This window comes from Elaeis guineensis, chromosome 3, assembly GCF_000442705.2.
Source record: "Elaeis guineensis isolate ETL-2024a chromosome 3, EG11, whole genome shotgun sequence".
NCBI lineage: Eukaryota > Viridiplantae > Streptophyta > Magnoliopsida > Arecales > Arecaceae > Elaeis > Elaeis guineensis.
Genome location: NC_025995.2, coordinates 96,388,563 through 96,412,017, shown reverse-complemented (window position 1 = coordinate 96,412,017; position 23,455 = coordinate 96,388,563). Strand labels below are relative to the sequence as shown.

At 37.6% G+C, this 23,455-nt stretch overlaps 1 protein-coding gene across 1 annotated transcript; it reads left to right on the top strand.

The window, feature by feature from the left end:
- The first annotated feature begins 9,532 nt into the window (after positions 1 to 9,532).
- Positions 9,533 to 23,345, top strand: LOC105041688 (developmentally-regulated G-protein 3). Its single transcript, XM_010918681.3, has 10 exons — positions 9,533 to 9,715; positions 10,434 to 10,487; positions 11,221 to 11,394; positions 16,643 to 16,714; positions 17,488 to 17,547; positions 20,482 to 20,591; positions 22,186 to 22,485; positions 22,632 to 22,823; positions 22,927 to 22,978; positions 23,070 to 23,345. Exons 1-10 carry the CDS (start codon positions 9,674 to 9,676, stop codon positions 23,118 to 23,120), a joined length of 1,107 nt encoding a protein of 368 aa, XP_010916983.1. The 5' UTR covers positions 9,533 to 9,673; the 3' UTR covers positions 23,121 to 23,345.
- Positions 23,346 to 23,455: the final 110 nt, after the last annotated feature.

The following is a 23,455-nucleotide window of genomic DNA, read 5'->3' as shown; positions in this document are numbered from 1 at the left end:
TTTATGCTAGAATTGGTTTAATTATTAAACAGATAAAAATTCTAAAAATTCATTCTGGCTATTTTTTTAGATATGTAATCCGATATGATCTATATAATCTACCTAATAAAAATAATTAATTATGATTATATAAGCTCGATTGACCATTAAATGGGTGGAAAATAAATTAAATATGTCAGGATTCCATACTTGAACTATACTAATTTATTAAATAGGTTAAGTAGACCCATTTATGATTTGGTTATGTTTGCTTGGACTTGCTTATGTAGGGTCAAATTTGGACCGGTTGATAGGTTATAAATTGTCCCCCTAATATTTATCCCATGCCAATCCTTGCTTGCTATGGAATATTAGTTTCTAGATGGGCATGGAGTGGTATTGGACGTAAAAGATCTTTTGGTCTAATACAGAGGTGTATTGGGGCTTACCCCAATAATAACGTACTTTCGTTCGGCAATTAGAGGTTTTAGGTTTGATCCTAGAAAGATGCATCCTCATACATGTGAATTATAATTATAATTATAACTCAGGTATATCTCTTATATTTTCACTCAAAAAATAAATATAAGGATACATTGTCAAATGCATCTCTAAAAGGCCTAGATATCAAGTGATATGTCTCATGCATGTTGATGCATGATCACTATTATTATTAAAGATAGTCTAATAATGAACCTTGTAGATGATTTATTTAGATCTAACACAAATAGATGACTTGAGAGGAGTAGAGGAATATCAATCATCGATATAACAAAATTATCCATATGATCTGATAGGCCACATATAGATGAGAGTATGACATATTTCTTGAGTTTTCAACAATAATCGTAGCAATTAATCAAGAATTTGCTTCATTGAAGAAGATTTATTCAAGAATGTTAGAGAACATTTTAGCTATCAAACTCATTTGTTGCTGACTTGAACCTTTAAATAATGATACAATAATCTCACTCTGTATCTCCTTAACAGGGTTATGAGTTCAAGCCAAGATTTTCATAACGACTAAGATCTCTACTTAAATCAATATTAGATGTTCCATGCTCTAGTTTATAAAAGATATGTTGGGTGGATGTCTGGCCAGGACACCACTTCCCAAGATCCTTTCAGTATCACGCGATGCAGCAGGAAGAAAGAAAAAACAAAACAAAAAGAAAACAATCAAAATACGTAGATCAGCCACAAAAGGGCTCGCCTCCATGGGGCATGCAAACTTCACTATGAAAAAGAAATTTTACAAGAGGAGACCTCACCCTCAACCCTTGTACACCCAATTCTCTCTCACCTAAAGTTCCCCTCACAAAAGCTCTCTCTCTTTTGGAGACCCCCCTGAACCCCTGAAGAGCCTGGCGACCGCTGTCCAGGAGCCCTGCTCCTTCTCTCACAGCAACGCTTCCGCCTCTCTCTCTTCTCGGATCCGTACGGCGCTGTACGGCGAGAAACCCGAACCACACCCTCCTCTGTTTCGTCACAGGCCTTTTTAAAGGCTTAAACAGAGTTTAAACCTAATCTAATTAGATTTAAGAGTCCTAAACAAGCCAAATCAGCGTCCCAGACCGTCGGATCAAGATCGGGAGCCATCTGGGCCGTTGGATCGCGCTCCGGTCCATGGAATAGTACCGTGGACCGTGAGAAACATGTGGGAAACGCCCACGCAGTCCACAGGCCGCGCCGTGGACCACTCGGTCCACGGTGGACCGGGGCAAGGGGGCCAGCAGGCCGCGCGCCCGCCTGGGCCGTGGGCCCCCTCGCGCGGGCCTGGGTCGCGCGTCCCGCGGGCCTGGGTCGCGCGTCCCGCGCGCCGCCGCCTGCGGCCGTGCAGCTGCCGTATGCCGCCGGTCGCCGACGGTCTTCCGCCGCCTCGATTCTCGTGCCGACTTCAAAAGCTCGTATCTCCTCCATCCGAGCTCCGATTCAGGTGATCTTGGTCTCGTTGGACTCTATTTTTCGCCGCGAACCTCGCTGTGGGCTCAATGTGGGCTGAATCTCGATGCGTCAAATCCTAACAATCTCCACCTCGACTCGATATTCGGCCTCCTCCAAACTCCGAGAGCTTCTGGATCTCCGCGCCCCCATGCCCTGGGGCAATCGCCTGCTGATCATGGATGGGCAAACATGGGAGTCGAGCCAAGCTGCTCGATCCCATCTCCGTCGTATGCTGTGCTCCTCCTGACCTGAGACCTGTTCGGGGCATCATCCTGCGGCAATAGGAATCTCACCTTGCGACGTCGCCTCTCGTCATCCCGAGTCTCCTGTCTCGTGCCCGATCCGCCTCCTGGAGCTCCACCTCGCTCTGGACTCCACCTGGCTCCCGAAGTTCCACCTCGCACTTGGCTCCCCGCCAGGTAATAATGTCCTCTGCTCCTCTTCTTCCCCTCCAGCACAATCCTATCGCCGCGTAGTACCCTCAGGATTCCTCCACCAGCTACCGTCCTGTAGTCTCTCGAATCCAGTCTGCTAAGTGAGATAAGATTCCGCCTGAAATCGGGTATGTATCGGACCTCCCCCAATCTCCTCACTGCATCATCATGTGTCCTCCAGCTGACCGTTTCAATGCCTCTGATCGCACAGCTCGATCCATCCGGCAGATATACAGTGCCCTCACTGTTCTCCAGGGAGTCAAACTGCTCCTCTCTGCAACACACATGATAGGGGCATGCAGAATCTAATATACACTGCTGGGAAGAAGTAGATATCTCGTTAGATATCTCCAGGACATCTCCATCTGAATCGCTGCCGACCGTCGCTACAGCAGCCACCGTCCGATTTTTCAATTGAGGGCAATCTCTGGCTAGATACCCCAACTCCTCACACCGGTAACACCTGGTTTTGCTCAAGTCCCTCCTGGACTTAGACCGCCCTCGTTGCGATCTCCTATCGCTCCATCTACCGCCTCCTGCTCCTCCAGAAGCCACCAAAGCTGAGCTACTGCCACTTGTGCTCGAAGCTGGGTTCTCCCTCCTGAGAACCTCGTTCTGGAGTATCGCTGCGGTGACCTCGTCCATCTTGATAGTGCTCTTCCCCACTAGAAGAGCAGTCACCAAGGACTCGTACGAAGGGGGAAGCGACGCCAGCAAAACCAGCACCCTAATCTTCTCCTCAACGTTCTCGCCAACGCTGAGAAGGTCGGTGAGGATCTTCTGGAAGTGGCTCAAATGCTCCTGCACGCTTTGTCCCTCGTCATCCGCAGTTGGTAAAACTGCCTCCAGAGGAAAAGAGTGTTGGTGAGAGACTTCGCCATGTACAACTCCTCGAGCTTCGACCACAGCACCGTCGGGGAAGTCTCGCTTAGCACATGGATCACCACCTCATCCGCCAGGTACATACGGATGGTACTCACCGCCTGCATCTGTAGCCGTTTCCAATCCCGCACCTCCATGGTAGTCGGCTTCTCATCGCACAAGAGAGCATCGATCAACCCCTGTTGGATGAGCACGCCTTTCACCCTTGCCTGCCACAAGGAGAAATTGCTCTTACCATCAAACTTGTTAATCTCCATCTTGATTGTTCCTGTTTTCTCCATCTTCAGTCTTGCTCACCACCACTGCAATCTGCATCCTTGTACCGCCTTGCTCTGATACCACTTGTTGGGTGGATGTCTGGTCAGGACACCACTTCCCAAGATCCTTTCAGTACCACGCGATGCAGCAGGAAGAAAGAAAAAATAAAACAAAAAGAAAACAATCAAAATACGTGGATCAGCCATAAAAGGGCTCGCCTCCACGGGGCATGCAAACTTCACTATGAAAAAGAAATTTTACAAGAGGAGACCTCACCCTCAACCCTTGTACACCCAATTCTCTCTCACCTGAAGTTCCCCTCACAAAAGCTCTTTCTTTTGGAGACCCCCCTGAACTCCTGAAGAGCCTGGCGACCGCTGTCCAAGAGCCCTGCTCCTTCTCTCACAGCAACGCTTCCGCCTCTCTTTCTCTCTTCTCAGGTCCGTATGGCGCTGTACGGCGAGAAATCCGAACCACACCCTCCTCTGTTTTCGTCACAGGCCTTTTTAAAGGCTTAAACAGAGTTTAAACCTAAAGAGTCCTAAACAAGCCAAATCAGCGTCCCAGACCGTCAGATCAAGACCGGGAGCCACCTGGGCCGTTGGATCGCGCTCCGGTCCACAGAATAGTACCGTGGACTGTGAGAAACACGTGGGAAACGCCCACGCGGTCCACAGGCCGCGTCGTGGACCACTCGGTCCACGGTGGACCGGGGCAAGGGGCCAGCAGGCCGCTGGCCTAGGCCGGCCCGCGCGCGCGGGCCTGGGCCGCGCCTGGGCCACACGCCCGCCTGGGCCGCACGCCCGGCTGGGCCGCGGGCCCCCCCGCGCGGGCCTGGGTCGTGCGTCCCGCGCGCCGCTGCCGTCCGCCGGCGGTCCTCCGCCACCTCGATTCTCGTGCCAACTTCAAAAGCTCGTATCTCCTCCATCCGAGCTCCGATTCAAGTGATCTTGGTCTCATTGGACTCCGCTTTTCGCCACGAACCTCACTGTGGGTTCAATGTGGGCTGAATCTCGAGGCGTCAAATCCTAACAAGATATTAGTTCCTAATTTCTCAAGCAACATAAACCGGCAAAACTCAACATATTAGCCAGTACCATGTAATATACCAGTCACTGTCTTCAATCATCATTCTACTTTTCTAAATGGTTTTCTAATTAATAAATATCTAAATGGATGTCTAAGTATATGAATGTTAATCTCATATTTATAATATTGCTAAGATTTGAGTCCTATAATATCACTTAAGACCCAAAAAAAAAAAAAAAAAAAAAAACATTTTTCCAGACTATTATGTCCAAAGAGATAAATTGAGATCTCGGTTTGTCGCAATTTTGATGAACCGGTGTCTTTGATTTTAAAAATCTTGAGCTAAGCTCTAGGTTCCCAATTATTTGAATGAGGTGGCACGCACGTGCGATACCTCCCGGAATATGACACGTGACATTTATTGCGGTTGGTGCTCGTTGAGATGGCATGGAGGCAGCCAGGCTTGCGGGGAACATTAACGACGAATTCCCGAATGCGCGTTATCCACCGTGCATGTGCTCCGACATTTGCGCTGGTCTCCGTGGGCGTGATCCTGGCACTAATTGCTCGGTGTCCAGAGACATCCAAACCATCTTTTGCAGCGAAAAAGGTCCTGTTTCGCGAATCTAGCAGAGGCGAGTTGGCACGCTGCTAGGCGAGCCCTCGTTACATGAAAAATGCCTTGAATCGGCCTCGTCTGACACCCATGTATCCACTGTAGCATAGGTCGGCAAGTGGGTGGGGTCCGGTCGGATTTAGCTTAAATGGGTCAAATATTTATGCCAGAATTGGTTTAATTATTAAACAGATAAAAATTCTAAAAATCAATTCTGACTATGTTATTAGATATATAATCCGATCTGACCCATATAATATATTTAATAAACATAATTAACTATAATTATATAAGCTCGATTAACTGTTAAATAGGTAGAAAATAAATTAAATATGTCAAGATTCCATATGTGAACTATACTAATTTATTGAATAGGTTAAGTTAAGTAGATTCATTTACGATTTGGTTATGTTTACTTGGACTTGCTTATGTAAGGTCAAATTTGGACCGATTGTGTCACGCCCCGAACCCAACACCCGGATCGGATACGTGATGGCCGCACACTCCTTAGAGCAAGCCCTAAAGAATATGCAAGGCCAAAATAAATCATTACAACCTTAACATCCATAACAATTAATTTCAACAATAATTCATAAAATTTTGTATAATCACAATTAACATTCCTTCAATCCTCTGATCAAGTATCAACGGTACTCTATCTATGCATCCGCTCACTCACAAATCCATACCATAGCCAACCATGGACATCTTGTAACTCTGAGAAGAAAAGAAAGATGAAGGGGTGTGAGCTTTACAGCCCAGTAAGAATTCCCATATCACACTGATATAGTAATATAGTCTGAAAATAAGGATAAGCAATAAAATATAAAATCTCATGTTCAATGTCCAAAATAATGCAAACATTCATAAATTTTCTGTCTTGTCAAAATAGATGCATCATCATATGTTAACAGGTAAAATACTTTTGTTCAACAATTATTTCATGTCTTATCTTTCATTTCTCCTTTCATAATCACATGATTTTTAACAGTTTCCTTCTGGCTCTGGACTATCCAAGTCTATATCTCAGTCATCATCCGGATCGAATCCATTTAAAAAGTCTTTCAAGACTGTCCCAGGATGAGCTCCTGACCGGCTGTCCCACGTACCAAAGCCCGTGAGAAGCTGTCCCAGGCATAAGCTCCTGGCGGGCTGTCCCAAGCATGAGCTCCTGGCCGGCTGATCCACCTGTAAGCCAGTGGGGGCTGTCCCAGGCATAAGCTCCTGGCGGGCTGTCCCAGGCATAAGCTCCTGGCCGACTGTTCCACATGATAAGGCTAGTCCATACCATATATCTCTTTTTTTTCATTAAATCATTATGTGTTGATTTCATCAAATCAATTCTGACTTGCATTATGATCAATTCAGATATGTCATATCCATATAATCATGCCATCAATCTCTGATACATATATATTGACATAACATACTCATGCTCAAAATCAAATAACAGTATCTCAGGTATAATAAATTCATCGATCTCAAATCCGACGATGCAAAACCAATGATGCAAAACCAACAGTAAAATAGCATATATATAATAGTGATCATGTACAGGGATTCTTACCTTTACCGATGACTGATCCAAGCACAGAAATCAATGTTCTTCTTTTATTTATGAATTTCTTTAACAAAATATTCCACTCGATATCATATACAGACAATCATCTCTTCATAACCCTGATCAAATATAAAAATCATATATAGAGAAAATTATCGATAATCGATCCTAATAACACAGATCGAGGACCTCTCTTAGAATTAATCAAAATTAGGATTTGTCTATGTATCAGGATCCTCCACTGATCCATAAGACTTCTAGAGAGAGAAAATCCATGAAGAGAGAGAAAATTTTAGAGAGAGAAAGTGGAGAGAGAATCTTCGTATCTTTCTGATGAGGCAATCATGGTCGAGACCATCAGAGGTCCTATCAGGATGACTCAATATGAATCAAGTGTTATAATTTTGAATAGAATCAGACTGGAATCAGATCTACCGCACGAATTTCGGAGCAATCTCAAATCATCTTATTTTCATCCTCAAGTTTATTCTAGGGTTCATGATGCAATCAGAGAGGAAGAAAAGATCCTAGAGAGACAAAATTCGTAAAGAGAGAGAAAAGTCTAGAGAGAGAATCTAGAGAGAGAAAATATAGAGAGAGAAGGTAGAGAGAGGAGAGATTTTTCATTAATAAATCTTTCCAAACCAACTTCTAATGAGCCCTCATGTCTCAATCTCCATCATGCTTTCTCTTGCATGTCTTTAGCCCTGTCCCCTCTCACACTCCCATTTCTTTCTTTCCCTTTCTCTTTCAACCTATATGCTCTCTCTCCCTCTTCTAAACTCTATCTCTCTTTCCTCCTTTTTTTTTTTTTTTCCTCCTCTCTTCCTTTGCCAAGTCTTATATTTCTCTCCTCATTGAACCACTTTCAAAATCCTATTATTTTCCTTCAAGCCCTATATGTCCTACTTCTATTTTTTTTACTCTCTTTAATCCTAAATCTTAATATTTCTATAGAAGATCTGGATGTATTCTTAATTTCAATATATTAGTTTTTTTATCTAGTTTAAAATTCATCTATAATTTTTGCTTTTTCTTTTGTATCAATTGGTTTAATTTTATATGCACTTTACTATTGACATTATACTATATTTTTTTTCGAATATATTTTTTATTTTTTATATTTTTAGTTCATTAACTATATTTATATTTTTATAAGTTTGTTAGTAATTTTATGCTTTACCTTTTATATTTTTGTCATTTCTTATATTTCATTCTTCTATTATGAATTGTATGGTTTCATTTATTTTTTTCTTATAATGTTTTATTTTTAATTTTTTTTCTTATTCACATTTAAATTTGTTAAATTTTATTTCAATTTATTCTCCATTCTATAAACATATCAATTTAAAACTTAATTTTTTAAATTAAATTAAATTATTTATCTTTAACTTAATTTTCTATTTTTCAATTTATTCATATAATTTCAATTTTTTATATTATTTTTCAATTATTTTTTCTTTTATTTCTCTTTCAATTTTTTTTTTACATTTTGGTATTTATTTTTTTGTCATTTTTTGTTTTTAGTTATGTTTGTACTTTTACAAACTTAGTTTTTAAGTTACTTTCATATTATAATCTTGTATTTTTTAATCATTTTTTCAAAATTTTGTTAGTAATCTATATTTATTCTTCTGTTATATTTTCTTAATCGATTTATTTATCATTCTATGTTATAACTTTTTAATCTCATCCTTATTTATTTTATTTAGTCAAATATGTGAATTTGATCTTTTATTTGTCAATTTATCTTTTCATTTTTGGCTGCAAGGTTGTTCTAATTGAAAATAAAATATGATATTATAATTAATCTATTATATTACTTCCATTCTTATTATTTTTGTCAAAATTTAGGTATCTATTTGCTATCTTATTAAAAAAGATAAGTTTTCATGTTTTCTCTTTCTATCTCTCTCTTTCTGATCTAGATTGATTTACCATAGCTATATTAAATATGATAATGCAAGGAAAAAAAATGAAATGATAACAATATTCTATTTAGTGTGATTAAATAAATTAAAATTTTTTATCAAAAATATAAATTAAATTTATTTCTTTTTCTTCAACATGAACTGCACGTGTCTGTTGGCATTACGCTATTTGTTTTGTTGGAAAATTCTTTGTATACCGCATGCAATATAAAAAAATCTACCATCCCATCTGATCATGCCATATAATTACCTTTTTTCAATATATATTTAATGCATGCGGTTCTTATTTTTTGTTTGAAATTTTGAATGATGAAAATATTTTTTTTTTTTGACATCCTGCGGCGATATTGTGACATCTTATATTAAAATTATGACTTCCTGCACAGGATATTATAATTTTTTTATAAGATGTCATAAAAGAAAAAGATATTTTTATCATTAAAAAATTTATTAAAATTTTAAATCATAAAAATATTTTTATTAAGAGTATGACATTCTGTGCAGAAGTCATAATTTCAATACAAGATGTCATAATATCGTCACATGATGTCATAATTTTTTCAGAAGATAAGAGATATTTTTATCATTTAAAAATTTAAACGTAAAAGTTGAACCATGAATGTATTGAAAAGTGGTAGTTATATGACCCAATCAGATGGAGCGATATATTTTTTCTACACTGCATGTGGTATACAAAGAATTTCTCTTCTTTAGTTTGAGTCTCAGGCTGGGCTGGCTAATTATATGTTCCAGTCTGAGCCCGACCCAAAAATCAACCAGGCCTGTGGGTTGAGACCCGGCTGAAGTCCATGGCCCAGAAATCCTTTCCGGGCCCCTCGAAAATGGGGCAGGCCCGTCCTAACTTCTACAGGTCTAGCTGTGCGCCTTGTGACGGTTCTACAATCGCAGTACCCTGGACCTCTCTCGACATATACCTCTCTCGCCCCTGCTGCGGTGTGAGGTGTCGCTACTGAACCGAAGCCTCGAGAAGCAAAGGAGAAGGCGAGCGCGTTAGGGTCCAGATCGCAGGAGAGCAACAATGGCGACCGTGATGCAAAAGATTAAAGACATTGAAGACGAGGTACCCTTCCTCTCCCATTTGCAAATAACCTTATCCTCTCTGGAAACCCTAGCTTCTTTCTTGTTCATTCGATCGAGCGATAATCTCCGGCAGCTTTCCGGCGACTGATATTAGCTTCTGAGATGAAATCGATTGCTGTCAATAAAACCTTTTTCCTAGAGTTTCAGTTTCCCATGAAATATATTGCCCACTTCTAGCTCGAAGAGTTCTCCAACAAAATTTCTCTTTAAAGATTCAAATACCCGTGGAATTACTTGTTTTTAATGTTGTCTTGCTGCTAGTATTTTGATTTGAATAAAAACTAATTACTAAATCTTTTTCTTAGCATCCGTGCCTTTTAAAAAGATCGAAGCTTTTAGAAAGTGTCGCTAATAGATTGATCGCCCTTCAATAAATAGTAGTCTTTAGAACATCAAGTGGTTCTATAGCTTCAAATATGGAGAATCGGAATCGTGTACATTATATGATTGTGGGGGCACAAACAAACTTCAAGCCGGTGGAACTGATTTAGTATTAAGCGAAGAATTAAGTGTCTCCAAATGGAGTGGAAAAGGGATGTGGTGGAGAAAGTGGCCATGATAGCTCGAGCCAGGCTGAATTTGATAATATATAACTTGTTCTCTTGGTTTACATATATTATTATCGTTTGCTTTCTCTGTAAAGTTAATTTGACTTTATAATTTGAGAATTAATGATACTATTTATTTTCTTTTGGCAGATGGCGAGGACACAAAAAAATAAAGCTACAGCCCACCATCTTGGTCTGCTTAAGGTATGTTTTATTACTTATCAGTTATCACCCACTCTGGTTGAAGTGGTTACAAGCTAGAGCATTGATCTTTATTTTACACTGCCTCGAAGTTTATCTCCTCACGTTTTTCCTCTCTCTCTCCCTCTCTCCCCCCCCCCCCCCCCCCACACACACAATAGTTACTTTCTTTTCTGACAAGTTCTCTTATATGATCACAGACGTGGTCTTGATCTCTAGAGTGAAGAAATGTCTACCATATTGTGAAGGAGTAAACTAGATTTTCCATTTGAGAAGTCTTTGTGATGGTTTTGGCATTTTTTTATCATTCATAGGTTTTTCTCTAATGTCATAATCATCGTCACCTTTTCACTTGTCCTCCACTGAGCTAGTATTAGTCCAAGCTTGGATCTAAAGTTAATGCAAGAAATGGACCGGACGTTTTCTTCACTTGTCCGAGTGTAATTAAAAATTGTTTAGTTACATTCTTGCAATTAATGCTTATTTAACGTAATTAAAATATACATATATTTAATGAACTGAAAGTTGATAACAAAATCCTAAGATAAAAATATAATCGTATAAAAAATATAATGTAATATCAATGATAAAGTGCACATAAAATTAACTACTTTCTGATGAAAGTAATTAATTGTTACAAATGATTATCTCATTAATCCCTTATTTTCCCTTTCATCTCTCATTAATTCCTTTTTAAGATTAGCTATATTGAGTTGATGATTATTGCTGGTACAAGGCTAAACTTGCAAAGTTACGTCGGGAACTATTGGCACCTCCATCTAAAGGTGGTGCTGGTGGTGGTGAAGGCTTTGATGTCACTAAGAGTGGAGATTCCCGTGTTGGTTTAGTTGGGTTTCCCTCTGTTGGAAAATCAACACTGCTTAACAAGTTAACTGGCACTTTTTCAGAGGTACACTGCTTTCTTGAAACTCTTTTGCTGAAGATTACTGATGTTTATCTACATAGTTTTTATATAGAAGCTTTCTACCAACATTTTATTTAAAAACAGATGATTACTCATATTGTTAGTTCCATCATTTAACTTTGCATACTATAATATATTAGATGTTTAGTAATGTAGATTACTGGGCACCTTGGTGCTTAAATCCTTTTCTTCATGTTCATCAGCAGCAATTCATGTTATTCTTTCTGTTCAGATACCCTATCGCCCTTTTTTTGCTGTTGAAGCCTCAAAACATGCTAGCTAAGGGGATTCAACCTATGATAAGTTTGCCTATTTTTCCCCAAATTTGGGAGAAATGGCATTATTCTTTCAGTATATTGAGCATTGACTTAGTGAATCCTTGCCTTTGGAATTGCGAAGAATTTAACCCTAATTTATGGAACTCCATAAGTTTATAAGATCAATATCTTGAATTCTAGTTGCTGTAAAATCCCGCTCGTCAACGCTCGTACACGAATAGGTCATGATATACTTATCCTACCATAAATACATTTATGACCTTTTCCCTCACCCTGATATCCTAATATTTCTTGTTTTCTTTCACCTTGTGATTTAAATGACACCTCAATTTGGAGGATTTAGCTTAAGTCTTTCACAATAGGGTAGCAAGCTGTTCGAGAAACTTAGGTTTGATATGATGCTACAAACTAAGTGGAGGCTTTAGGTTTGATATGGCTATAAACTTACAATCCACAATTTTTTCTGCTTCAAGTTCTGGCAGGGTAGGATTTAGGGGTGATAGCTATCATGTTGCAGGACAAATATCATTGTTTTGTAGAAATATGAAACTTTGATTTATTTCCCCCATTTTTCTTATGGTTTATGTGGATGAAGATGCTTCAACATATTTTTTGCAAGAAGCATCAATACTCAAAATTATTGGGAATCTGGGATGGTGTTATGATTTGTCTCAGAATATCTGTTTTACAAATGATATGCAATTACCTCTTCTAAAACTGTCTTTCCTCTTTTTTAGATCCTTTCCATGTTAAGGAAGGATTGTTGGGTGGCTTTTGATTGCATAAGCTTAGATTGCTGAATCCACGAAGTAGATATTCTACCCCCATACTTCCTTTAGGTTTCATGGCAAGCCATCATGGTACCTAAATTACAGTGGTTAGAACTAACAAGACACCAGTTCAGAGATTTGACACTGGAGGTTGTGAGAAAGGATATGGTCAAAGCTTTTCATAAGACCAAAGAAACCCCTATTAGGAATAAAATGAATGTTTTATGAATGAGGCTTCATTCAGCCAACCCTAAGGATTCTGGATCAAGTTTTGTGGTAATGGTGTTAGAGGATTGATCTTTGGTTGAGTGTTGTTTGTAAAACATTCACAAATTCTGAGCAACTTGATCCTGAAAGCTGTCATTAAGTAGATGGGATAAACTTTTTTTGAGTAGGGTTAGAAACTCTATCTGAAAGTCTGAGGTTTGTTTGTGCTTATTTAATAAAATAAGGATAGTTGTATCTAAGATGCTGCAGTTACAGAGGATAGTAAGGTTCCTTTAATAAAATAAAGGAAGGTAGAGATGAATAAACTTGTTTACTGAGAACAAACTCTGTGATGCCACTGAATAAAAGACAAATTTATTCTTGTGCGCTATATTATGTTCGGTTTATGCCAAAACCAAGCTACCTAACATGATGAGAGAGGAAGCTTGATTTAATTTGATGATATCTGAAGTAGAAAAGAGATCTTCCTGAAATCAGATTGGCAGCACAAGTAGAACCTCAATATATACCAAGTTTAACATAGAAAATGTTCCCCATTTGTGTTAAGCAAGTCACTCATAATTGATGGGAAAATGTAAATCTAAGGAACTTACGTGTTGCTAGGTGAAAGTTTGAACAATTATCACTTAACGGAAATTATTTCTTTTTGCATCAGTTTGGTTGCATGTAATTTTGAGAAGTTCTGGATTTCAGCACAGGGAAGTAAATTACTTAAAGATAAATTATAGTTTCATCTATTTAACATGATGGTTTTGATTTTTGAACCTTTGGAAGGGACAAAAATTACATAATAAATCATGGTTAATCATTATTAGACATGGTCATCTCTGACTGACCATATGTTGATATGGTCAAAGTTGGCCCCTCTTATGCAAACATAGCAAGAAAAGTTTGAATATTGCATATCTTTATTTTTGAGAAGTGAATCAGAATCTCTTCTTCTTCTTCTTGTTTTTTAAAAAATGAAGTCACCTCACGTATATGATAGGTAAATATGCAAGTGAGTTGCATTGCTGAATTAGGATATAGGTCACTTGTATGACTTTTAGCTTCATTTACATGCAATGCGAATGTACCCTTGGTGGACATTGAAGCTTTTCGGTCTTTAAAAGTGTTACCACATAAAACTATCTTGGGCCAGGTTGGTTGGAGTTGATCGGTGACCGCAGGATCGCGATAGTAGGACAGCGGTGGCAGGACCTGCAAGATAAGTCTCCGACCGGAGTTGGCTCCGGTAAAGATCCTTCGATGCTCAAGTCAGATCTCTAGAACAGATGAGAACGAGTGAGCGTGTTGGGAGAAAAGTGATTTCACACCTTCGGGATCCCTTATGGGCTTCTATTTATAGGTAGAGGCTAAATAGCCGTGAGAAGGAAGGAGAGTCAGACGGTTAGCCTTGACTTATTGGGTGAGATATGCCTATTGTCTTTTGCTTTATCTGAAGAGATATATTTATTATCTCTTATCTCATCGAGAATGTCAATTTGGAAAGGAGAATCGATGGTTAGCCCTACTTTGATGGACGTGATATGCTTGTTATTTTTTTCTTATTTGGAGAGATATGTTTGTTATTTCTTCCTTATCTGCTCCTAGCAAGTTGTCACGTGAATTCTGAGATATTTTTAGCTGGCATCAATCGGATACAATATTTTTTCGAAATATCAGTCTAGATCGGCCATCATCAAGATTGGATTGGGTCCAATTTTTTGTGCGTTGGCTTTATCAATCAGGAATAGCGTTGGCTACTAGATGTACTCTTTTCTTCCTATCTAATTCTAGTTCGAACTTGAGAGTAGGAGACTTATGTTATGGGTAGAAAATTTTTTTCTTGATAAAACTGACCTACAGAAAAGGTGGGCCCGGTCCAATCTTGATGATAGCCAACCCAGACTAATATTTCGAAAAAATATTATACTTGATTGATGCTAGCTGAAAAAATCTCAGAATCTGTGTGACAACTTGTTGGGAGAGGATGGGGAAGAAATAACAAACATATCTCTCCAGATAAGAAAAAAGATAACAAGCATATCTCGCTCAACAAAGTAGAGTTAACTGTCAATTCTCCTTTCCGAGCAGGCATTCTCGATGAGGCAGGAGATAACAATAATATCTCTCCAAATAAAGCAGAAGACAATGGGCGTATCTCGCCCAATAAGTTAAGGCTAACCACCTGACTCTTCTTTTTTCTCACGGCTCTTCAGCTTCTGTCTATAAATAGAAGTCCACAAGGGATCTCTAAGGTATGAAATCACTTCTCCTTCAACATGTTTACTAATCATCTGTTTTAGATGTCTGACTTGAGCGTCGGAGGGTCTCCGTCGCAGCCAACTCCGGCCGGAGACTTATCTCGCAGGTTTTGCCGCTGTTGTCCTACCATTGGCTCTGGTCTAGGATTTATCTTGCAGGTTCTACTGTTGTTGTCCTACCATCGCAATCCTGCGGTTGCCGATTAACTCCAGCCAACCTAACCCAAGGCACTTTTCTGCAGCAACAAAAAGCATAAAAATGAATGACAATATTAGGCCACTAATTTAGTGAGGTCAAGTACTCAATGTATGGAGATATATAAAAATTTCAAATTTTAAGAGAGCAAGATAGATTTCGACATAAAATTAAGGAAAACATGATAACTAGAAATGGACTATATTGATGTTATCAAAGAGATGACGGTATGGTCTTATTGAAGTATATCAAGAATGAAAAGCTATGGAACTTGCTCACTCAGACATTTATAACTGCAAAAAAAAGAGAACTGTTATACAAGGATCTTCTTTCTATTATTTGGTTCTTGAAAGCAAGATTTGTTGTACCAATCGGTACCATGTCATACCATACTGGACATACCATATCATATTGGCACCGAACCGGTATGCAGTCTTGTATTGTTCTGACATTCAATATGTCTCACCATCTTGTATTGTACCACCACATACAGACATTGTAATAGGATGGTATCATATGGGGTCTGGTGCTAAGATAGCGAACCTTGCTAGAAAGTAAATTCAAGGAGAGAAAAATTAAAGAGAAATTAATAAGCTGAAAGCTTCTCCGATGAACCTAAAGTTTTTCTTCTAAAATGGAAAATGGTTCAATATAACTTAACCTGCTTATTACTAGTTTCTGCACAACTTCCTTCGCAATATTCTTGATTAAACTAAACATGAGAAAATTTGCACTTATTTTTCTTTCCTTTTGTTCCCTTCTTTACTTTTTCTTTTCTTTACTTGGCGACCAAACAAAAGGTTATGATCATCTGGCCAGAAGGAGGAACTCATATTTAGGGGCCTGAGAAAACTTGACAGTGCTCATTCTGATTTGGCAGGTTAATTGCCTTTTTGAGTCTTGATAAGTTAAAATTTTGTAAGACGATCATGTAGATGAATTTACCATAGAACTTGCATATGTATGTTATGTGACTTCCAACTGTCTAGTATTTTTGATGAACATATGCAATTTATGGAATGCTTATTGTTTCTGGCCTAGAGCATTCTATCAGATTGTTGCATTTCCCTGCAAAATCTTCAAACACATATGCTAAACATTAAAAAGGATTGGTTTTTACACAATAGACAGTATTTAGCAAATGACGGAAAAAAATCATGAATGATTGCCAGAATGAATTCTCTATCATGGTTTTTTAATAGATTATATTCATAATTTTGACATATGAATGTTCATGGTTGTTTTTTTTTTAATGAATTAAATTCAACCTGTAAATAAGATGCAGCTCCCTCTGCCTGCATCTTGCTTGCTGCTGCAGTATGCGTGTCATAACATCTAATTATAGAACATTAAAGTTGCTGTAGCTCATAAAATTGCAGAACTTTTACATCATTAGTTTATAGTTAGTATTATAGAAGTAATTCTCATGATGTTCTTGTCTCTTCTAGTTCCAGGATCTTTTCTCCTTGACATCTTTACATATTGTCATATCATTATGCTTTGGTTATTTGACAGGTTGCTTCTTATGAATTTACAACCTTGACTTGTATTCCAGGTGTGATCATGTATAAAGGTGCTAAGATTCAGGTAATATCTGTTTATCATAAGGCTCTCAACTTCTTATGCTTCTTCAAGCATGTATTTCAGGCTTCCATGGTGCAATTGCTTTGTCTGAATGTTTTTGGTAATTGATGATATTTACCAACCTAAATTCCTAGATTGCCATTTATGCTGGCATTTTTGACATATGCCATAAGTATGGCTATTTCATATGCTTCTCTCTCTATCTATCTATCTATCTTTTTGTGTGCGGAAACATTCTAATTTTTTAAAATTAACTATATTTTTATTTTGTAAGAAAATGAAAACCAAACATTGAGGAGAGAGAGCAATCCTGTTAAGTGATTTTTTTGACTGCAAATCATAAATTGGCATCCTTGCATGTTTATCGCAAGATTCAAATGAACTTTTACTGGTATTTGATAGAGAACTTACATTGGGTTTGCCCATGGTGAATTCAGTCCATTTTTACATTCCAGAATTTATTAATACATTTCTGACCTGAAATTGTGGATTGATTTTAATCCCTGCACTTCCGAGAAGATAGTGGGAGTTAAACGCAAGAATTTGATTAAACAACTAACATTAGCTTTGTTGTGTTTGCCCAGAGTTTGATGCATATATGCACTCCAAATAATTTATCTACTTTGGTCATGTTAATTGAATTAATTTAATATGATTGATTAATTTTCTTGAATTAATAAACTAATATAAAATTTACTTTGTATGTCGCCTTGTTTCTTTTTTAAGGTCTGTGTGCCAGATGGCTTCTTTTGACACTCTCTACTTTTCTTTTTCAGTTGTTGGATCTTCCAGGGATTATTGAGGGTGCAAAGGATGGAAAGGGTAGAGGAAGGCAGGTAAAGGAACAAATCTTGAATAGTCAATCCAACTATGGATCAATTAACACTTTGTTAATAGTGTCATATGTTCCCATGCTATTGGCCATGTTTCACGATCTTGGCCTGCCAAACATGACTCAATATTTTCTACAAACCTAAGACTACAACTGTCTTCAAAAAGTTAACATGATACTGAATTACTGATAAAACATTTTTGTCATGATTTGATATGTAACTTGAAAATTGAAATACTAGGTTACATACGTATGCTGTTAGATTCCACTACGTGCAATTTTACCATATAAATGGGGCATGTTATTTTACAGAGAATTTACATGTCTTAGGAATTTGGAATCAACTTCCTGCATACACAATAATTGCTTCTTCAGCAGGGGATCTATCAACATTAATATTATTGTCATTGTTGTTCTTGAAGTTGACATGTTTCCTGTTTTTGCTGCAGAATTATTGGTTTGACATAAAACTGAACCCAGTAAACCCTTAATTGCGCATGAAAAGAGTTGCTAGGTAATCTCTTAGTCAATAGGGTTAGATATTCAAGCTCTGCTGGGTTAGGATAGTAGAAGAAGTGAAATATTAGTGGCTCCTTTAGATTAGAGCTGGTTAGATGCAAAGTAATATCAATAAAACAAACACAAAAACAACTTCTTCTCTGGTTGCTAAATGATTTTATCTTTCGTTGACCCTAATGAGGTCTGAATCATGTTTGAGTGCAGTCCTAAATGATACATTTGCAGCCCTGTCTACTATAAACGTTGCTAGTTATCTTAATACATAGAACCATGAACGTGAAGTTTTTTTTGGCTTCTACGTTGTCTCTTCCAATTTATTGAACTTTATTATGATTGGTAGTTTGGTACTGTTTAATAATTTCTAAATTTGCAATTATTTTGTGAAGCAAGTAATGTTCTGCATAATCATTAGTTTTCCCTGCTGCTAGTGCCTAAACTTTTCTGCTAGTTCGTATTCCTGTCATTGAGCTATTAATCTTTGCTTATGGCTTTTCAAGAAACAAAGTCTTGTAATACTTTTCTTTAGTTATTTTAAGCTTCTAAATCATTCTCAATTTGGTTATGGTAGTTTTCAAGCATAATGTTATAGACTCGAAGCTTGAGCTGAGCCCATCAGATATATTTCACATGGTCTTTTGTCTCAATTATCCATCCATGATATTTTTAACCAAGTAAAAGCATGTGAACAATATAGTTGATGAAATAACGAAAAGTTTAAACCCTTGGGATCTTTATCATGCTCGATCAATAAAAGAATGCTCCTAAATATTTTGGAGACTATCCAATGTATATTTGCACATGAATTTGAAGTTAAGTTGGTGATCTTATGGTTGCAAAAATGTCTGGTCGCATATTTATTGGTGGCAGCAGCATAGTTTTCTGTCAATGAAATTTATAATTTATATAACAGTATGTTTCTACAAGCTAATTTCCATTACACGCATGTGAAGAGAAATTAGGCATGGTCTCATCCACTTCATTCATCGAATATTTTCTGGAAGGGTTTTAACTTCAATACGTTATGAAAAAACTGTTAATATGGGAATTCCCAAAGCAATAAGACCTTATGTTATTTATTTCTTATGTGTGAAGATGTTGTGTTTATGCTTGTGAATTGTGATGTTACTTCTAAAGGTTAATATCGGTATATTTACCATGTTATGGTTGTTATATTGATAATTGACACTGGTACCTGCAGATTTTTTACTTCTGATTGCTGCATTTTTGCCTTTTTCCCTCCAGCTTTTTTTTTTTTGGTTTTTTTGAGTGTTTTATTTCACTTGTATGGTTAGATGGTCCAATCTTAATTTGGAGTGTTTAGATGAGCTTCTTGTATGTTGAGTCTAGATTGTTGGATATTACCTCATGTAGGCTCCTTTCTTTCTTAAATCATAATTGTCAAGCCTTTTTCCCAACTATTTGTAGTCGGCTTTAAGGATCCTCATATTCCAAGAATTTCTATTTTTGGCCACCTTTGATGTTACTCCAAGTTTGTCCATATCCTTCCTCACAAACTCCATCCATATTATTTTAGCACCTTCAATACAAATCAAAGTACCTCTCTTTGCTTATATCTCATCAGATCTTTGTTGTACACATCCATACCATCTCAATCGATTTTCCATCATTTTGTCCTTAATTTGTGCAACTTCTACAGCTCCTCTAATATGTCCATTTCTTATATTATATCCTTTCTAGTTTTACCACACATCTATCTAAACATTCTTATCTCTGTTACATTCAAATCATTTTTATATATATATTTTTTATTGCACAATACTCTGAGCCATATAACATGGCATACTTTACTGTTGTTCTATAAAATTTTTCCTTGAGTCTCCAAGGTGCGCGCCAATCACATGATATTTCAAATGTCACACTCCATGTCATCCAGCCAGCTCTAATTCTACCATTATTTTATATAATAGATCCCAAGTAACAAAATTGGTCACTTTGTTGCATCCCTCTGTCATCAGTCTTGATTGGTGTCACATCTTGATTTCCATTCTCACTAAACTTGCATTCTGTATACTATGTAATGTAACAACCTTGACTCTAGGTCATGCTGAATAAAACACATGTGAGCATACATGCATTTATTTATATATGTAGGTACATTGTCGGTATATGTATGTATAGATACATATGCACAAAGTTATAGTTAGAAATTGGCAGGAATTATGAAATGCATCATGTTTAAGTTCATTATCATGTTTTTATATAACTAGGATTATATAATTGAGATGGACATGAAGTTTCACATGGTGGCCCAGAGGAGTCGCAAAACACAGTTCATCTGTTCATTGTAAATGTTTTGTGTTCCATTTTGGGTTTTCAGTTAAGCTTGATAATCAGTCATGGTTGCAAAATTCTATTTTTGTTATTACTCAAATTAAATGTTCAAGTTGTAATTTTCCAGGTGATTAGCACTGCTAGGACATGCAATTGTATTTTGATTGTTCTTGATGCGATAAAACCGATAACTCACAAGAGGCTTATTGAGAAAGAGCTTGAGGGATTTGGCATAAGGTAATTCGATCAATGCTATCTTTTAGTGTACAAAGTTTGTTTAAGGTAATTTGACAAGAAACTTTGCATTAACACCATTTAGATGGGGCAAAGCTTATCATTCATGGTTATGCTTATACGATTGCTAAACTTTACTGATGATAAATATTCTCTGTGCTCTTTCTTCATGTCTAAAACTTATGATATGGTCGATGATAATTCATTGTAACATACATCCTTTTTTTAACCTTGTTTACATATTATGTTGAACTTGGTGTCTGAGAATGAAAGGAAGATAATTATCAGTATTCTTCATGGTTATGCTTGTACTGTTACTAAGCTTTACTGATGGTAAATATTGACTGGGCTCTTTCTTCATGTCTAAAACTTATGTTATGGTGTATGATCATTCATTGTAACATACATCTTTTTTTAACCTTGTTTACATATTATGTTAAGCTTGGTGTCTGAGAATGCAAGGAAGATAATTGTCAATGTTATGTAAAATAATTTGGAGACAGTTGATAGCCCTTATTCTAATGTAGAATGCATCTATATTTTTTTTTGTTGTATTTGGTAGGAGGCACATGCAAAGGGAATCACTTACCTCGATTGTTGAAGTCTCAGTCAAAATTATGTTTACCAAAAGGCTTCTAGCAGCCGTTAAATATATTTCTTCCAAGCAATCTTGCATCTCTATGAGATGAAAGCCTGGGTATCCATGTGCTTGGTAGTTGATCACATGCAATTCTATCTGTGGATTATTGAATAAAATGCAAAACTTCATAAACAAGCTTAAATGATTGAATGAGATCATTTATTTTCAATAGTGACAACTAGTAAAGCACATATAACCATTGAAACTTTGAATCACAATCAAGCTTCTGATTATATATAAACCTTAGCTGTTGACAACTTAGAGATTTTTCTTTTTGTGTGTTATGACTGCCTAGTAAATTCATGGTTGGTGTCTGTGAGGCTAAGGATTGAACTGTCACTAACCCTGTTTATTTTTGTTGTTGTTGTCATCGTCCTTGCTGTTGTATTATGTGTAGTTATCGCATCGTTCTGTCTCTGAATGTCCATGCTCTTGGTCTGTTTAGCAGTCGTGCTTGTGATGTGTGCCTAACGGTGGTAACATACTATGGCTCTTGCTCTTCTGTCCTACCAAGGAGACGTAGATATCCTTGATGCATATCTTTTTCAGTGAGAATTCTGATGTATGACCAATACCCTCTGCGGTCCAAGTCATCACATGAACTCAAAATGTGCGCAAAACCTAGTAGTGTTCCTGTTGGTATCTGTATCCCATGATGTTTCTTGATTCCAAATGGCAATTTTTTTCTAAATTTGAATTAAAATCCTTCCAGGTAATGTTGCAACTGGGATTTTAACAAAATTTGAGTTATGCAAAGGAGATTCAGATTGCTTCTGTGGAGATCCATATTGCATAATTGACTTCCCAATTTTGCTGCATTGATGTTCAGTCTCAAATAGTAGCTTGTAGATTGTCATTTTATTTCTTCCCGAGCAACATCCCAAATTGATACTCTTGTTAGTTTTATTAATATTTAAGTCGATCGTGTAATGTATACCTCTTTGGTTATAATGGCAGGTTAAATAAGGAACCCCCTAACTTGACCTTCAGAAGAAAAGACAAGGGGGGCATCAACTTCACATCAACTGTTGCAAATACACACTTGGACCTTGAAACAGTGAAGGCAATTTGTAGCGAATATAGGATGCATAATGCTGATATTTCTCTTCGATATGATGCCACTGCTGATGATCTCATAGATGTTATTGAGGGAAGCAGAGTCTATACACCGTGCATCTACGTTGTGAACAAGATTGACCAAATTACACTCGAAGAGCTGGAAATCCTAGACAAACTTCCCCACTACTGTCCTATCAGGTACTCATTAATTCCATTTCCTTGCGGTCTCTACCAAGACATTTCAATTTTGGCTGAAAACAACCAGGACCTATTTTGTCTATCAATATGAACGTGTCCTAGTTTGTCGCCTGATTCCATATTCCTTTTGGTGCATATGTTAACAGTGCTCACCTGGAATGGAATCTTGATGGCCTTCTTGAAAAGATCTGGGAGTATCTTGATCTGACTCGCGTCTACACAAAGCCAAAGGGAATGAACCCTGATTACGAGGACCCTGTGATCCTGTCATCCAAGAAGAGGACCGTTGAAGACTTCTGCAACAAAATCCACAAAGACATGGTGAAACAATTCAAATAGTGAGTGTCCTTGTGTTACTGTTTGATCCTTTGTGAATTTGTACGTGTTCGTGATCATTCTGTATTGCTCCTTTACTAAAGTTTTGCTGATCGATATATGCAGTGCATTGGTTTGGGGTTCAAGCGTGAAGCATAAGCCCCAGAGAGTTGGAAAGGTGCGTATCTAATTATTTTTTGTTTTGGCTGTGTATGATCTTTGTATAGTGTCAGCTGTACCTAACATAAACTTTTGCCAATGTCTTGCAGGAACACGAGCTTGAAGATGAAGATGTAGTTCAAATAATAAAGAAGGTCTAAACAAAGTTATAAAAAAAAAAAAATATCACTCGAGAATAATAGGTTTAGTGATTAGCGGTGCAGTGTGGCTTAGTCTAGATGAGTTCCTGTTGCACAAGTGTTTCACCTGTACTTCACTGTACGTCAAGATCAATGGTCTTTGTAAACTGACCTTTTCCTCTTGTGGCTGTACTTTGTATAATTACAGAGTTAATGCTAAAACAACGGATAGAACGTTGCATGGCAGCCATCGAAGAAAATTTTGAATGTCACGTGTGTTCATTCCTTGTCGAAGGACTAGGCACGTGATTCTTTGAAATGCTGCACGACCATAGAGCCTGATCTAGGGGTGGGCA

Excerpts from the sequence above, each read along its gene's own strand:
- LOC105041688 (XM_010918681.3), top strand. The coding sequence starts at position 9,674 with ATGGCGACCGTGATGCAAAAGATTAAAGACATTGAAGACGAG. Across the intron at positions 10,488-11,220 it reads ACCATCTTGGTCTGCTTAAG|GCTAAACTTGCAAAGTTACG; the intron begins GTATGTTTTATT and ends TGCTGGTACAAG. Across the intron at positions 20,592-22,185 it reads CTTGAGGGATTTGGCATAAG|GTTAAATAAGGAACCCCCTA; the intron begins GTAATTCGATCA and ends TTATAATGGCAG.